The sequence below is a fragment of the Grampus griseus genome, assembly GCF_964374135.1.
Source record: "Grampus griseus genome assembly, chromosome: 17".
Lineage (NCBI taxonomy): Eukaryota > Metazoa > Chordata > Mammalia > Artiodactyla > Delphinidae > Grampus > Grampus griseus.
This window is the reverse complement of record NC_139011.1, coordinates 79,215,748-79,234,125: the sequence shown is the minus strand read 5'-3', so window position 1 is coordinate 79,234,125 and position 18,378 is coordinate 79,215,748. Positions and strand designations below refer to the sequence as shown.

At 42.4% G+C, this 18,378-nt stretch overlaps 1 protein-coding gene across 4 annotated transcripts in view; it reads right to left on the bottom strand.

Moving 5' to 3' along the window:
- Positions 1 to 1,435: 1,435 nt before the first annotated feature.
- Positions 1,436 to 18,378, bottom strand: part of PCMTD1 (protein-L-isoaspartate (D-aspartate) O-methyltransferase domain containing 1) — a 60,594-nt gene continuing 43,651 nt past the window's right edge. For all 4 annotated transcript variants that reach the window (XM_082675188.1, XM_082675189.1, XM_082675186.1 and 1 more), the window contains 3 exons: positions 10,936 to 11,107; positions 9,303 to 9,426; positions 1,436 to 4,062 (listed from right to left, as the gene is read on the bottom strand). In XM_082675188.1, the coding sequence (XP_082531314.1) occupies positions 3,698 to 4,062; positions 9,303 to 9,426; positions 10,936 to 10,989 (543 nt within the window). In that variant the 5' untranslated portion in view covers positions 10,990 to 11,107 and the 3' untranslated portion in view covers positions 1,436 to 3,697. The remainder of the gene's footprint in view (positions 4,063 to 9,302; positions 9,427 to 10,935; positions 11,108 to 18,378) is intronic.

Genomic DNA, 18,378 nt, shown 5'->3' with positions numbered 1-18,378 from the left:
GTAAAAACAGAGATAAAAGATAACCTTCAAAGAAATGGCTATCAGTGAACTTCTCAACAGCTACAATGAAAGCCAGAATGTAGAGAACTCCATTGTTTTAGAGAAAAATACTGTCATCCTAAAATTACATTAGTCATATTTTTCAAGAACAAAGATAAATTTTTTTCAGACAGACAAAACTAAGACCACAGGGTCTTTCACCAAAAGAAATTTTAAAAGATGTACTTTAGGCAAAAGAAAATTGAGATGATCCAAGAGTTAAGAAGAAATAATGAACAAAAAAGTGGGAATGTGGGAATCTAGCATCACCACAGACAACAGGGACCAGCCTCAGAAAGACAACGTGCAGTGAAAACTAGGTGCACAGGAATGAACAGGGGTGATTCCACTCATACCGCCTGGAGATACAAGCGTATGTGTAAAACCGCGGCAAAAAGCCAGGTGTGACCGTCACAAACGGGCACCCTGAGAGGGGGGCTAGGATGAGCGGGGAAGAGGGGCACACACAGGAACGGTAGTGCTGTCAGTCAAGCCTCATGGTTCGTACTCACATGTACGGACATGAACACTCATTCCTTGGACTTTCCAAGCATCTTATAAATATCCTTCGTATCTACTTGAATAGTTCATAAAAATACATTTTTTGTTGTTGTTGTTTTGTTTTTTTGCGGTACGCGGGCCTCTCACTGTTGTGGCCTCTCCCGTTGCGGAGCACAGGCTCTGGACGCGCAGGCTCAGCGGCCATGGCTCAGGGGCCCAGCCGCTCCGCGGCATGTGGGATCTTCCCGGACCACGGCACGAACCCGTGTGCCCTGCATCGGCAGGTGGACCCTCAACCACTGCGCCACCAGGGAAGCCCCATAAAAATAAATTTTTTAAAACCCTACACCCTTCAGCGGTGGCAACAGTCAAAAGGAAATGAGATGTCCAAATACAGACAATTCTATACCATAATTCAGCATATATCCATAGGTGTACTGACATTTTCTAAATTTAGAAAGAGAAAAAAGGCAGGCCACTGGAGAACGATGCTTAATTATATGCAACTATTTAAAATAATTTTCCAAGTTTTCCCATAAATTAACAGGTTTTGCTTCACTTTTGTCCTCTCAAACAGCTGGAAACCAACACTTCCACATTTTGTATTTTAACTACTATGTGTGCTATCTTAATGACATTTTTCTTTATTAGTACTAGAACCACATATATGGACCAATAAGCAGTACAGATTTAAACGATGTTCCTGGTAGTTAATGGTGTTGCCGGCAGTTTCTCGGGCTCTATCAGATCCTGGGTGCTATTTCAAGCCATCTCCAAGCAGCAATCTGACTGAGGGGGGAAGTCGTCGTGCTCCCTCCCTAGGCCTACTTTCTCTCCGCAAAACAAATAATTACCCCACTGTAAATTCCCATGAATACACTGCTCATCATTTTGAATTACTTCATCTTTATTTGCTACCTCTCCACCTATAAAGCACAATTATCCACACTCAAATATAACATGATTCATTAAAAAATAAACACCCAAAATATTCTTAATCATTCTAATATATTCCCATTAATAGATAAAAGGGCTTTCGCTTAAAATTTCATTCTTTATTTCTACTTCTTTATTTGAAGTCAACAGTAAAGTCACAACTGTGAAATAAATGCATTTAAAAACACAAAAGATACATTTCAATGACAAAAAATAGGCAATGATTATGAAAACCTACTGTACATTTTGCCAAAGCCAACAGAATAAAAGCTGCTATGAAAAACTCCATCTTCAAATATATCCTGAACAAAAACGTCCCTCATGAATAGTTAACACCACGATTTAAGAAAACGTCGTGTTGACGTTATCTGAACACTTGCCCCGAAAACAACAAAGCTGGTGGGGGGGCGGCTAGATAAAAAATATGTGGGCACCAGGAGCCCCAAATTAAACTTCTAAAATGGACACTGATTTCAAAATAAAAGGAACATTTCTAACGTGACAATAGCTTGAAACTATTTTTTTTTCCTTGCTAGAAATGAATGGGGCATTTCTTAACAATAACAGCTTAGTAATCGCCTAAGAAAAATTGTGGAGATACCCCCAAGCCCAGTCAATGGTAAAAAACGAACAGCTTCCACGAAATTATCTTTCACATTACTAAAAGATCCTGATTTACCTGGGATGATTCATGCTTAGACTATTTCAAACAGTTGTTTTTACATGTGTGGAATTACCAGAGCTGAGATTTTTTTTAAACCATTCATCTAACGGTTGAATCTTTGCAGAGACATAATAATCCTTCCACTACACATCGATTGCGTTTCCTCAAGCATACTTGTTCAACAGTTGTAACAGTGATGCTGGTGGTGATAAGTGATACTCTCAAATTTTCCCTTCTAAAAAATATATAATCCATGGAACACTAAACAGTAAATATGCTACACTGTATACTTTCTTAAACAAGGCATGACTCTTCATGCCCTAGTAGGAAGAAAAGAAACACTAATAACGGCATTTACCACCTGTTTCACTACTGACATTCAAATAATGAATACAGTAGTATGGGATATTAATCAAAAAAATGAAAATCACTGTTACTTTACCACAAGAAACAAGAACAAAATAAAAACATGGGAAGAAATTAAATGAGCCCGGTGTAGGTCCCAAAGATTACACTATGATTCCGAATTTTCAAAGAAAAGGTCACCTACATATAATTTCTGTGACTACTTCCTATGCTACAAAGATGAATTTCAAAGCAAATGCAGGCTGGCGCAGCCCTGCTTGTCAAGGATGAACCTGCCAATGAACCAGGAGTTTCCTTTGCTAAAGTGCACCTGTGACCAGCCCACTCAGGCCGATTCACCGATGAGCCATCAACAGTCGCGTAGAACAACAGACTCTCTTAAAGCAAATACTTTATACAGTGGACTACAGGGAAAACCGTCCTAAATATACTATCTTCTAAAACTTCAGAGTAAGATAACCTCATCATTTTTAAATACTGAAAATGTAAAGGGCCCACCCAAACTAAGAGTTGTATTAAGTATATACGTTTTACTTTAATATTCACTTGACATGCTCCTAAAATCTCTATGAGAGAAGCAGATGTTTTCCCCATGTCTTTTGGCAACAGATTCCAGAGCAAGAGTAGCAGTGCTGTTGAACTCCCTGAAAGGAGGCTTTTTAAAGCTACGTTACTCCGTATCTGCATCGTTATTGCACTCAAACATTGCCCGGAACAGACCTACAGCAACTCAGCAATAGTGACTGCAACACACAAAGCTTCTGATTTCCTTGTTAGATAAAGGTTTCATGGAGGAAATGCAAATGGCTGCAATTGGAATCAGACTACATATATGCTTCCTGATTATTTCCCCTTATGGAAGATTAAATCTAACCCTCACCACTACTAGTCTGTAAGGAACCAGATGAGGGTCTGAAGGACCCAGTCTTGACTACTGTTACATTCCACTCTTGAAGTCGCTCCAAGTTAAAACAGCAATTTTAACAAGATTTAAAGAAAAATATATTTTATAAAAGGGATTCTTTTTAATCACAGAATACATCATTTTTATTACCAAGACAGAAACAAGTTATACTTTTTCCACTAAAAATTCACTCTGATGAAAGAAAGAATTCTCTTTTAACGTCTAACAATGCTACATTTTCAAGACTAAAGGAGTTATCAGTAGGCGTTCTTCCTTCTTGCTCTAAGTTACTTCTCCCTAAAGTACGTCAAGTACGCTTTTAGAGCCTCGGGCAGGGGGAGCCTCATGATCTTCTCCCTCAGCAAGTTCTGGGGCGGCGTCTCCTGCTCGCGGGCGGCGCCGCGGCCCGTCTCCTCCCCCGCGTTATCCTCTTCCATCTTCTCCTCCTCCTCGCTGTCCAGAGGCTGAGGGATAAGCTGATTCCCCACAAAGACGTAAGTGTTAATCCTCTGCTTGACCCTCTTCCTTTTCCTTTTGGGCGGAGCCCTCTGAGGAACGCCCTTGGCCTGCATCTCATCATTGATGAAATTTCTAAGTGTGCGTCGAATGTAAATACGAGCCAAGTCCTGCAGATTCCTGACAGCACAGGGGGCTAAAAACACACGGAAAACATAAAAAGTAAAACGTTACATACTGTTCACTTCTTAGTGAATATTAGGAGACAGGACACAAAAAACTGACGTTCATCTAACACAGATTTTAGGAAGTGCGCCTACTATGTGCCAGACCACTGCAGTACTGAGGACAGCGGACGGCACCGGAGTCTGTGTGTACGGACATGTGCGCATCCCCAGGTATGAGCATAAACCCTCTCGGGGAGGATAAATAACTTACAACGGCTGGAGCGCACGTGAATTAAGCAGTTAGGGGACAAGAAGAGAAGAGCTTTTACCCTACACATCTTCTGTACTTTCTGATGTTGAAAAGTATGTGAAGGACCTGTTTCAAAACCTCAAATGAAGGCACTGTTTGAACAGCTGCCTCAGTCTGAGCTCTAGACTGTTACACGCATGCACACGCAGTTTCCATCTTTCTGTAAATCAACAGGCAGAACTGGTTCACAGGTAAAGGGCCCCCAGAAATCACGGCGCACACTTTAGCAGCCCCGAAACACCACAGACCTAAGCTGCTGACGCTCGCTTCTATCTAGCGCACGGGGAGAGTCGGAACAGGCCCTGTCTGCTTCACTCCTGCTTCCCACCGGCGCGCAGGTGTTAAGACCTAGCGCCACACGCCCCTCTTGGTGGCCTCCTCCAGTGCATTGCACCCAGACAAAGAAAATTCTCAGGTCCCCACCTGAAATCCGTTCTTCCTAGTTTCCACCCCTGTGGGAATAAAACCCTTATCAAGGATTCTTCTCAAATACCTAACAAAACAAAACACAGCCCTCCTCAGTTCAACAGCACAAGAAAGCCTTCATCACTTCTCCCCTTACTTTTGGTACTTGTTCTTAGCTACCTCCTTCCCAACCTTCCTGTGATCATGTCACTTATCCGAATGTGTATGTGGCCGCTCTTTGCCCTCAGCTGTGAGCCCTTGGGGGCGGGGGGTAGGAAAGAGGCCTGGGGCCCTTCCTCACCCCCCCACAAAGGGCCTGAGGGTACACATCCTGTCCTGGGTGCTTCCCTCCTGCCCTAGTGCCCGGGGCTCTGCCCAGTCACAAGCTGGGCACATCGTGCAGCGGGAGATGTGGTCTTTCATAAAACTCCAGGCAGGAGGTATTTTAGACCAATTCCAAGATCCCTTAGCCCATACTTCCTGGCCTGCTACAAAACCTTTTCTTCAGACTCTCTACTGAAACCCAAAATGGAAGAGCACGGCCCGGCCCCTCTGTGGGGTGGCGGCTGGCAAGGGAAGGAGCGGGCGTGCCAGGGGCCGGCATGAGACAGGACCACGCTGGGGCGGAGAGAGGGGACAAGCCTGAGTTCTGCTGTGAAGACAGGACGGACGGGGACTGGGCGCAGAGTTTTTGGCCCGAGCGGCGAGGCAGATGTAACGCTGATTACCCACGTGACCAAGAGAAAGCACAGTTCGGGGAGGAGAAGATAAAGATTTGTTTTGCTCGCGCTGTGTGTCCTAAATGGAGGTCTGGGCGCTGCCGCCACCCCGTGGGCCTTTCACATGGGGCAGCCAGTCAGTGCCGGGCGAGGCAAGCGGGGAGGGGCCGGCAAGGTGCTCGGGGCCCAGAGGCCACGCGACGTGCTGGCCCTTTCCAGCCGCGGCAGTCCCTCCAGCGCCGGGCTGGGGGCAAGGCCCGGCTGCAGACGGGAGTCATGGGGTCATCAGCCCCAAAGGCCAGGACGGCCCCCCAGGGGGCGCCAGCGGGAGGGAGGCCGGAGGTCAAGGGACCACTGCAGGAAGCGGGGTAGAGAACAAGCGGGGATAGAGCTTCAGAAGCTACAAAGAAGAGAAGGAGTACTTAGACTTCTCGGGCGTCCCTGTGGGTGTGACCCGCCCACACCCCGGGCGCTCTCCCAACACGTCCACTGTCGTCCTCCTCTGCCAGCACTGCCTGCTCCTCCAGGGACACGATCACCACGACGACCGCCGGGACAGCCCGACTGCAGAAGCACCGACGGACCCGGACTGGAAAAGGATTCAGACCTGGCTCCATTCAGTCGCTTCTAACACTCACAGGTCCTGAAGTAGCACCCACAAGAGCCTCATTTAAACGTTTTTCTGATAATACGAACACTTTTAGACAATTCTCAGCCCTACTTATTCAAAAATCCCAGTATTTTCTGTACTGCAACCTCCTTGTTCCTAACGCTTCTAGTCACGAGAAGGATTCAATGGACCAGACAGACAACACTAGTCCTGACTGCTATAAAATTTTACTGTGAATTGAAGCTTTCAGGCCAAAACTACAATGAAGGTTATCTCTGACACACACGTCAGCTCTATTTGTTTCCCAAAAGGTGGTCTCTATGTAGATTTTATAGGAACCTAGCAGTCAGCACTTTCATTTTTATTTGTTAAGTAAGACTGAAAAGGGCACTGGATTTAGGTCAAACCCCATTTTTAACCTACAAAACCGCAACTTCATATGGCTCAGTGTGGTGCAGTTCAACAGTTCATGAAATCTCCTGACCTCTGTGATACTGAGATTTATAAGAAATGTACATTTGGCTTCCCCTTCCTGACACAGAGCTCCTAAAACACGTGGAATTTCCTAAGTGATGAGAGCATCAAAGTGAAAAGCAGTGCTTTTTAGTGTTCATGAGAGGCTCCCTTCAACCACACGTGACTTGATGTTACGGGGTGACTTTCACTAAGCCCTTCAAGGTGCTTGGCTGGCTGTTGGGCACACCAACCATGGGATTAGAGAAATGGAACTTTCAGGCTACCCCTCCAGAGACAGGAAAGGGGCTAGAGGTTGAGTTAATCACCGATGAGTCGATGATTTAATCAATCGAACCTCCATAGAAGGCCCTAATGGAAAGGGCTCGGGGAGCTTCTGGGCTGGTGAACAACTGGAGGTGCTGGGAGGGTGGTGCGCGCAGAGAGGGCGTGGACGTCCGCATCCGCCCACACACCCCGCCCTGGGCATCACTCCCATCCGGCTGTTCCCCAGTTAATCTAATGAGTAATCTGTTCTCCTGCATTCTGGGAGCCGCTCCAGCAAATTATCGAACTCTAGGAGGGGTCATGGGGGCCTGATTCACAAGCAGCCTGTGAGAAGCTGGAGGAGGACAGAGCCTGCAGCCTGCGGGGTCTGTGCTAGCACCGGCGAGCACCACAACTGCACCAGACCACAGTCTAGCTCGCTGGGGTCCGCAGAGGACTGCAGGATTGCTCAAGGAGGAGAACCCACAGGTCTGGACGACAGGAGGATTCGGCAGGTGGTGTATAAAGGAAACAGAGTTTTCCTTTAGTTGGTGTAGAGTTTTTCCTTCACCCCTTCTAAAGGGCCTGCTGTGAAATTTATTTTTATAATGTCTTATACCAAAGAAAGAAAAAGAAATATGACTTTAAGTTGAATAAAAATTTGTGATGAACCCGAGGAAAAGTTATAAATACATTTTAGTAACTGCTGACATGAGCAATTTCATAGCTACAAAATACGTTCGGCAAAGGATTTGCACGTGTATTTTTTAGGGTTTTTTTGTGCTAACATTCTTTCATATTTTTATTCCCTATGATTAATGAAATAATGTTCTCTACACAGAAACCTATTTTAACTTATTTTAACAGAAAAGCAAACGTGTTCTTATTCTCCACACATCGTATTCCATTTCAATTCCTAGCTACCTAGTCCCCAAGTCCACCTCTCCACTGTTAAGAACTTGAGCAGGGGAAACAGGTGTAATTTACTGACCTTCCCCAAATCCCAACACTATTCTTTACTAAGCCATTATTACCTGCTAAGCACTTTATAAACACTACTTCATTTAATTCTCAAAACCACCCCAGGGCTTCCCTGGTGGCACAGTGGTTAAGAATCCTCCTGCCAATGCAGGGGTCATGGGTTCAAGCCCTGGTTCGGGAAGATCCCACATGCCGCGGAACAACTAAGCCCGTGCCTGCAACTACTGAGCCTGTGCTCTAGAGCCTGCATGCCACAACTACTAAGCCCACATGCTACAACTACTAACGCCCACGCGCCTAGAGCCCGTGCTCTGCAACAAAGAGAAGCCACCGCAATGAGAAGCCCGCACACCGCATGGAAGAGTAGTCCCCGCTCAACACAACTCGAGAAAGCCCGCGCGCAGCAACGAAGACCCAACGCAGCCAAAAGTAAATAAATAAAATTCAATTTAAAAAAAACACCCCAAAAGACCACAAAACCACATGGGTTGCAAGAGGGTAAAATAACCCTGAAAATAAAATGAAATCTCTCCCAGGTTCCTATGAAATAAATTCATTTAGAAAGCAAATTAAACCAAGAAGTCTACTATGGTAAAGTTCTAAAGCTCATTTTTGGCAAAGAACTTTACTTATTGGTCTCCAAAGCCATGATACACGCTGGGCCAACCACGGCCGCGCTCACCGCTCTTCCTCAGGGTCTCGGCAGCCCTCAGGGAGCTCAGCGCTCCCGCCTTCTCCAAAGTCCGGTCTTGCACACCGCACACTGCTGTCCCCCCACTTCTCGGCCCTGCCTCTGCTCGTGGTCCAGCTCTGAGCTGGTGGATCACAGGCCCAGTCCCAGCGCCTCCTCACCCATCCTCCTAGCTCGTGCAGCAGGGTGACACCCACATGCCTACCTAATGGGAAACTCAAGCCCAGCCAAAATAAAAGTCTCTGATCTTCCTACACCGATTTCCAAGCTATTCACCCCTCAGTCCTAAACAGCAATAAATGGTACCATCACTCAGTGAGGGGCTCAGGGTAAAACTTTAGAGCCCTCTTTTTCCTCCACCATTTTCCTACCTTCAAACAACTCCACCCCCATCAACACTGACTCTCTCCTTGAGGACAAGGAAAGTCTCCATCAGCTGTCCTCTGCAGCCCAGCCGAGGAGCTTCAGCGACCCTGAAAGTTACTGCTGGTCTTGGAATGAGCAAGCTCTTTTCAGCCTAAAGAAAGGCTTTTGTGTCTGCTGTCCCTCTGTATGGAAAATGGTGCCAACAAATTTACCGTAATTAATCATTTCACAACTGTAAGTAACAAACTCATCTCTTCATTGACCTGCCCCTTCTTTTCATGCCTCCATGAAGGCAGCTAACAGGGTCTGGCGCAAGGTAGGAGCTTCACTGAAAAAAACAAATCCATGGAATGTCTTACTGCATGATTTACTTAACTCTTCATAATTAACACAGTCCATTAATCCCGAGCACAGCTGCTGAGCAACATAAGCCACGGTCCAGGCAGAAAGGCCCGGGGGTTACTTACGGAGGCCCACAGAGTCCGGTTTGCCACTGTCATTCTTGCTCGGCTGCACCAGTGGGGCAAATGACACAGCAAGGATGTTTTTACTTTCCCAAGTGTTTTGTCCAGTTCGCATAATTTGTGTTAACTATTTAGAGGGAGAAAAGAAATAGAACGGCTTTATCTTGGAAGTGTGATCACCTTACAGTCACAATTTTGTTTTAACAGAATAACAGCAGTGATTGCTATATAATCACTTGTATCTGAATGCAAGCAAATTACTTTCGTTTAAATATTTACCATAAAATGATACAGGAGGAATCACAAATACTTGCTGTTCAAGACAGACACTTGAGCGCAAAAGGCATGACTTTGCAGGTTGTATCTGGGGTCTGAGGGCTTCTAGGGGTACTCTTCTAACCCACACCTGCCACTGGCCCCCAAAACACACGTCTCACACAGGTTCAGTTGTTTGGTTAAAGTGTTGTATTAGTAAAAAGACGTTTTCATTACTGTACCAACGAATCAACTTCATGATCTTCCATGGTGGTTATAAAATACAGATTCTAATTCTAATCCCAACTTGACATTTCACAGATATATGTAACTAGTCACAAGGGGATTAGAAGTTTTACCCAGTCAGCAAATACCCACCATCAGTTCTAGAGAAAAAATATTAGCTCAGTACATGACTGAAGGAAGATGAATTAGCATCTTCAATTTATATTATAGCAATCAGCCTATTACATTTTACATTAGTACAATAGTATATAATAAATATTCAATAAAATACCAATGGGAAACCATATTTTATATGTTTAAAAACGTCTCTTTAAAGGAAAACAGAAAAAGATGATTAATCTGGGAGTCTCAACACTCCGGAAGCATTCAAGTAACATTTTTCCAAGAATGTGTTTTAATGAATGCTTTATATTCTTTCTAATAACTGACAAACACAGTACATGGTGATGGTGAATCCTCTGACCTGCAAATCACATGTGTAAACTTAGGGGACCCTCAGATATACAAACTCCAAAACGACCACACTACGTCCCAGTCATCTTGGACAATCGATCTTCTACTTACAAAGCACAAGGTGTTTTGAACATCTCAGATGTAGGTTAATATGAATATAAAAGATATTTTTTGCAATGTATATTTATAAAATTTCAAAGTAAAAGAGCCACCCATTTTCTGAATAAATCAGTATTTCATACACTTATTATACCTAATAATTCCAAACCAAAGGCAGACAATAGGTGAAAAATACTTTCAAATGCGCCTACGTATACTAAGAGAAGATCCAAAAATTTACTCGTTTCTGGAATGGAGTTAAGCAGGTCAAACCAAACCGCAAACAGGATTTCCTTTTCATATGTCCAGCTAGAAGCAGTTACCACATTCAGTGGCACTCGCTCCCCTCACCCGGGCCAGGGCGCAGCTCTGCGCGGCTCTCCTAACCCTAGTTAACGGGTCTTTTCCGCACCTGCCTTGGTTAATAGTCAAGAGCCCGTTTCAATGTTCTCCTCTATAGACAGATCTGTGAAGAGTAATTATTTCTTCCTTAACACTTACAGTGTACCTTTCACTGAGGTAACGCTTCCCGTCTTACGCTAAGTGCGTCTCCTACGTCAAGTGAAAGGACAGTGGAAGCTACCTGGTCTTCTACAGGCATGACAAGGATGCCCCCGACTTTCAGCAGTATCTTCATGTAGTGTTCGTGGTCCTTCTGGACTCCAGCCCCGCAGTAGACCCGGTCATACTGGTGGCTGTCTGACGCTATCTGCAGACAATTACCAACCACAAATGCAGGCTCACAGAACTCGAATCTATACGGAAAACAGATGGCATTTTACCTCATTAAGCAAAAGATCAGATCTAAACAAATTAACAGAGTCTAGCTTCTTGAAATAGTGAAGTTATCAAATTAATTATAAGGATAAAATATTATAAAGTTTGACTGAAATATCAGATTTATGAAGTTTAACACTGATCAAATATATTGTTTTATTATCAGTGATGCAGTGTACATTTTTTCAAAACATTAACCTTTTTTTTTGCCACACTGAAACCTTACTTAAGGCTTAAAAGGTGAATATAGTGAAAAAGCCATCACAACACCAACCTTGCGATGCCCACAAAGGACATACAATAAGGATGAGAATCCCAAAGGTCAAACAAGAGAGAAAAGGCTTCACTCCCCCCGCTCTTTCCAAAAGAAGCCAGGGGCCAGTGGACATGGAAGGGCTTGTGCAGTCTCCACTGCGGGCACCTTGCTGCAGCTAACAGTGGCAAAGCTTGTCAGGAAGACACCGGTGCCCTTACCCTATGCTCTTGCAACCACTAAAGAGTAGGGAGATTTTCCTAATACATTTTGGCAGAACTATGTTACAGGGTTGGAAAAGAGAGCAGAATGAAGTGTTTTTTGGCCCCCATGATCTCCCTACACAACAAAAGAAGAGAGATGGATGGTTTCAAAGCACAGGCATCTTATCCAGGCCGCCTGTTCCTGGTTACAGTGTTGGTTCGCTGTATACAGAGTTATGCTTTTACAAACTATCCTATTTAGACTTCTACTTTATTCCTTAAGTTCTGGCAAATCTGAAAACGGTCTCTAAAATACATAAGTAAAAGCCTAATTCACTAATAAAACACGTACGGTAATTTTTTTTATTTTGTAAAACGTATCCTGTCCTTTGGTAATTAACAGACTTATTCCGCAGTAAGTTCCCATTAAAATTCACTAAAGTACAGACACACTATGGTCATCGATATCTAAAGAAGAGTTTCGCAGCATGATGCCGTCCTCAACTTCCTGTCCCCTTGGTGGAGGGGCTGGGGGCACGAGGGTCAGTGTAGAGCCTGCACCCTCCTCTCCACACGGGGCTCCACACAGGGCCGGCCCCGCGCCACCGCTCCTTCTGCGGCACCTGCGCCTCGGTGCTCACGCCTTCTGGCTCTCCCCTCCCTCCACCGCTTCCCGCACGGCTGCTCAGCACAGGTCCGCGCCCCTTAGAGGGCCATGTGGGGCTCCTTACGGTTCTACCTGGATGTCCCCACTTCCAGACTCACTCCCTGGCTCTGCCCCCTACCCCACACACACTGCACTGCAGCCACAGGTTGAACTGTTGGCTTCTCATCACTTAGAGGAAATATTACAAAGTGTCTCCTGTATCTGTGTCTGTGCTGTTCCTTTGACTGAAAGGCCCCTCCCTCTCTTCTTGATAAACGCCTAGCATCACTTGGAGACACAGCTCAGATATGAGATACACAACGAAATCTTACCCAACTCCTTAATCGGGTCTCATTCTTTCTACTTGCATAATACACACAAAAGTGTGAACTTACCTATGTAATGGACAATGTTTAATTCCTCTCTTACACTCAACACAACCTAGGCTTGTCTATAATCTGGCTTTCAAATAACTAAATAATGTGGATCACGTGGTTTAATCATCTCATCAAACTCAAAATAAGCATCCTTTCAAAAGAAAAAAGACCAGTATTTTCAATCTAAAAATCCCATTCTTATAAAATTTCATTTTAAATAACTTAATTTTATAATAATTTAAGCCAGTCTTAAAATTTTCAGGATGAACGTGAGCAGGGAATTTAAATTTAAAAATCTGAATTATTAAACCTCTTTTACCATTAAGTCTGTTAAATCAACTTAAAAATATGCTTATAGTTTAAAAGTTTCCTACTAGTTAAAAATACTTGAAAGCTCACAGAACTATTATCTAGCAAAACACCATTACAAGTAAACAACTTACAATTAAAACCACTTCTCATGTTCGTGGTATTTTTATATACTCTCATCCCAGCAAAATGAATTAGAAGGAGTTTAGTGTCTGATTCTAAAATCAAATGTGTGACTCTAGCCAAGTGGCCTGACACTAGCGATTAGGACAATTCATTCCAAATACTGTTTCTGGAGCACCAGTTGTGTGTCGGCTTGGAAATACAACAGGAAACACTCAGGCCTGCATCTAGTGGAAGAGACAACAATCTCAGTAACTGAAGATTAATTTAGAAGTGTGATAAATGCTCTAAAGGTATACGACTCCATAAATAGACTGAGGATGCAAGGAAACGGACAGCCCTGGGGAGTGAGAGAAAGGCTCCCTGAGAAATGATTAAGCCGCGATCTGAAAGGTGAGACAGGACAAGCAAACCACACGACCCAAGATGGCAGCCACTAGCCACATGTGGATACGAGTCCCTGAAGTGTGGCTCGTCCACACTGAGATGTGCTGAAAGGATAAAAATCACACAGGATCTCAAATATTCAGTATGAAAATGTAAAATATCTCAGTATTTCCTTTATATGCGTGTGTATATGTGTACGTATGTGTGTGTGTGTGTATGTGTGTATATGTGTATGTGTGTGTGTGTATACTTCAACAGCCACATAAACTGAAAACACTGAACAACTACCCTTCTAACTCTATCACCTGTAAACAGGAGCTTCAAATATTTCCCTTAACACAAACTTCCCTTTGGAATATTCTCCTGGTTTTCCTCATATCTCTTTGAACACTTCCTCTGAATTTTAATTGTATCTCCATCACCTATTACGGGCCTCAAAAAACACTAACTAAGTAGGAGAGAAACATAAGAAACAATTGTTTTGTCAGCTGTTCCACCTACCAACTTTGAAGATGAACCCAAACTTGACAAACTAAATATGTTAATCACAAGAACCCCAGGACTAGAAGAGAAACCTGCACAGAAACAGTTACAGAAAAAATATGTGCCCATGGCACCTTCTATATCAGTATGATGGTTCTTGTTTTACTAAATTGGATAACTATAAATAACTGTATAGCTGTAGCTATATGTTACTGTAGCTTCATGTTACAAAATACATGATTTTTTCCCCAAGTGCTAAAAAAAAGGCAAAACTCAAACAGTAAAAATAAACCAAAACAAACACTTTTGCCTTTAATGAATAAACCAAACCAACTGTCCTCTAACTGAAAGGTACTTTTTTTTTGTTTTTTTTTTGAGGTACGCAGGCCTCTCACTGTTGTGGCCTCTCCCGTTGCGGAGCACAGGCTCCGGACGCGCAGGCCCAGCGGCCATGGCTCACGGGCCCCGCCACTCCGCGGCATGTGGGATCCCCCCGGACCAGGGCACGAACCCGCGTCCCCCGCATCAGCAGGCGGACTCCCAACCACTGCGCCACCACGGAAGCCCCTGAAAGGTACTTTTTAGGGGCCTTCCTGAAGATCTTAAATAAGCCACCTTATTCTAGGAAAGAAAGTCTTTTCCCTTGTAATGCAGATCTGAACAAGTATAACTGCTTCCACTTAGGGAATATTACAAAGAATCATTATAGAGAAAAATTAGACCTCTAAATTTATAAATAACTTCTACTAATGCAAATGGACCACATACCTCTAACAAATGCATATGGGTCTTTACACTTTCATTTAACAAATTAATTTCCTTTACCAGCATACTCAAATTTTAAAGTTTAACTGAACCTGAGACAACATTCCAAAAAGAGTAGAAGGATTGGACTATTTCTAGACACAAAATAGTAAAGCTTCAAGGACACATCAGGTAGAAAGGTGAATGTTTTTAAATGTAGGCACAAAAACACCTAGCATAGTAATTTACTAGTTATAAGAAGCATGTCTAGCAGAGACAGCGTTCCGTCTGGGTACTGTTCATTACACTTAGAGCTATGGCTTCACCTTCACCAATAATTCACGAATCCTTCACGCTATCAAAGAAAACAAAACAACTCTCAAACTGCCTGTACTTATAACATTATTTTTTTAAATACACAAATGGGTTATAGATTATCTTTCCTAATAAAGGATTTAGAGATGAGCTTTAGTATTTCTGACGAGGCAGAGGTGAGGATCTTACTTAGACATTCTGTATTCTGATACTGAAATTATGGCTCATTTTTAAAATAGCATTTCAAGTAAATAAATTCATATAAATCCTACTAATAATATTTTTTCAAAAGTCTATGATTAAACTTTTTCAGGCAAATGTTTATGGATGTACTCGTATACGTATGAAGAACAAATGACTGATTTGAGGCATGGATGACAGCTACCGTGTGGCTAGAGTCAATTACAACTGCTACTAATTCTTCCAGTGTAAAAAAGAAAATAAAGAGAACAGTTTCCTCCTTCAGCTTTAACTAGATTCTGAAAGCTGCATCTTCCCCAAGTTTCCACAAACCTCTATAGGCAAAGGACATATAACAAAAATACCATTCTGTATAATCTGGAAGACTGTAGTAATAAACTAACCAGAAGTTTTCACTTTATTATAAAACAGTGCTACATTATTTATAGATTTATACATAAAATCTAGGTTTAAAAATAGTGAAAGAAAAAAATCCAAATTCCACCTTTCCACATCAACCACACACAAATGGAACCTGAGAAGGGAAAAAAAAAAAAAAAAACAGCAAAACAAAAATAAACAAAAAAAAGAAAGATAAGAGACCTACCAAAAGGAGACTTCCTACGTGGTTATCATTTTAATCCTAAAAGTATGGTTCTTGTGTTCTCTTCCAGTTTTCATACTTGATTTAGGGGAGCTCATTAAAATTCTATGTCTGTTAGTAATGTGAAAAGTAGCAATCATTTTTATCCTTTGAAGAAAATTTCCAAAACAAAATTTCCCAGATACAGATACCTTATACTCCTATATTACACCAAATTATACTTCCTAACAAGTTAGGTAACTTAGTTACCTGTATACAAAAAAAAAAAAGTTAAACAGTTCTAAAATGTAGTAACTACAAATTCATCCACTTTAGACTTATAATTATTTATTGATTTAAACCTGAAAATCTAATGGCTTTTTAGACTCTTACGTCGAGAGGGAAAATTATTTGACATGCCCTTACTAAAATAAAATGTGCACGGAAAATCATTTGTGGGAAAAGAGAGAGCACAGATAGCTTGGTTACGACATGAGCGCTTGGCCAAACTAGCACCCGAAGTCCAATCACTTACCTCAGCAGTGCTTTTCTTTACAGGTGCATGCCGGATTATCTTCATCTCGAGATGGACAGACGATTCCATTCACAGCAGGGACCTTGCCAACTTGCCCATATAATTCTTTTGATAAGCTGCTAGGAGACCAGGGTGACCTAGCCTTGCCCTGCAGCTTCCCTCTTAGATGGATAGTCTAGGTCTAGGAGCTGACTGAGAGTAGAAAAAACAACATTCCCCTTCAATACACCGTTGGAGTGGGAGCTGACAGTTTGCACACCTAGTTTATCATGTGCCATAGGACACTGTCATTGAAATTTCAGACTATTATTCCCGTGGAATAAAGGACTTCAAGGACAAAGGAAAGAATCCTATCTTGTTCTCATACTTCGTCCAAAACAACCTGCCAAATGAATCACAGACACTTCTTTTTCTTAAAACACTTTGTCATAATATACATTTGAACTCTAACAGCTAGGACTACTTCATTAAAACAAAACTTCAGGGCTTCCCTGGTGGCGCAGTGGTTGAGAGTCCGCCTGCCAATGGGACACAGGTTCGTGCCCCGGTCCGGGAAGATCCCACATGCCGCGGAGCAGCTGGGCCCGTGAGCCGTGGCCGCTGAGCCTGCGCGTCTGGAGCCTGTGCTCCGCAAAGGGAGAGGCCACAACAGAGAGGCCCGCATACTGCAAAAAAAAAAAACAAACTTCACAACATTCCATTGGGAAGAAAACCCAAGGAAACGTTAATCTCTTGATCTCCAAGTACAGTTATACCATTCAAAAACTCGTACAACCAAGGATTAAGCTACTGAATATAAAAAATTTAAAAAATCAAAGACTTTACCTTTTCAAGTGGTTTCCCTTCCAACTGTATCAAACTCATTCCAGAATAATTCAAGCATTATTTAAAGCACAGTGTGAAGAGTAAACACACAGATTTCTCATTGAATAGAGCTTTAGGAGACTCCACAGGACCAAAAACAATCTCTAAACATTTTATAGGGAATGTGACAGGTACGTCGTATAACAGTGAGCCTTCATATATTTCAACAATAATTTCTTATAAAGTAACTTGGGATAAAAACTATTTTATTTCTGTCAAACAGTATGTTATTCCCAGAATAATTTCTTCTCCTAAAATGTGTTAGAAGCCATCAAACTTTTACCCATGCCATTTCTAACCGATGTTAAAATACATAACTGGTAACCCTGATGACTATTTTTAAGCATTTTTCTGTCCCACCATTTCAATGTTTGTCATGATTAAAAACTGTGTTTACAACCTATAATATCTCTCATACAACTACCATCTGAACATTATTAATATACCAAAGTGTTCAAGTATCCGAGAACTAGTTTGAAATAATATTGACTATATATCTAAGATAGCAAAACTACTTCAAGTATGCCATAATTCTCTTAAAGATGAAGCAGGACTGCTCTAGTGATAAACTCATAGAATACAGTAGCATTTAATTTTTTCCAATGCAAACTATATAATGTGGAAAAGGAGTCTATAATTAAAAATAAAATTAGGACACTAGACATTGCCACAAATCAATCAAATTCTTCTAAAATGCAGACAACTACACTAGCTCTGAAGGTAATTTAAAGTGTGTACCTTGACTGACCCTGAGGGACATGCTTCCTCTCCTGCCCATCTCCATCACCCATACCACAGGTAAGTCTCATTAATGAACAGGTAGGTGTGCTTTCTGATAAAAATGCTATAGTGCACGTAACCATGCTAACAGCAGTCCCTAAATTCTAATCTGGAAAAAATAAATAAATGATGGACATCAAAGTGCTGCTTCAACTTTTGTATCTGGGGCCAAGTCGCTAGGCTGTAATTCATTGGCACAGCTTACCCCTGATAAATCAGTTTTTACATCATCATAGCTAAATCAGAACTAAACAAAGACTGGCCTAGCTGAAGTTATGGACTGTCTAACCCTGTTTACCCATCTGGGAAATGTGGACATCAATATTGCCTCTAGGACTGTGGGTACAGCACTTAGAATGGTACTTGGTACTTAAGGAACAGATAATACACATTACCTGCTGTTATTTTTATCATCTCATTACTGTCTTCATGACTCATTTCTACAACAAACTATGTAGAAACAACAG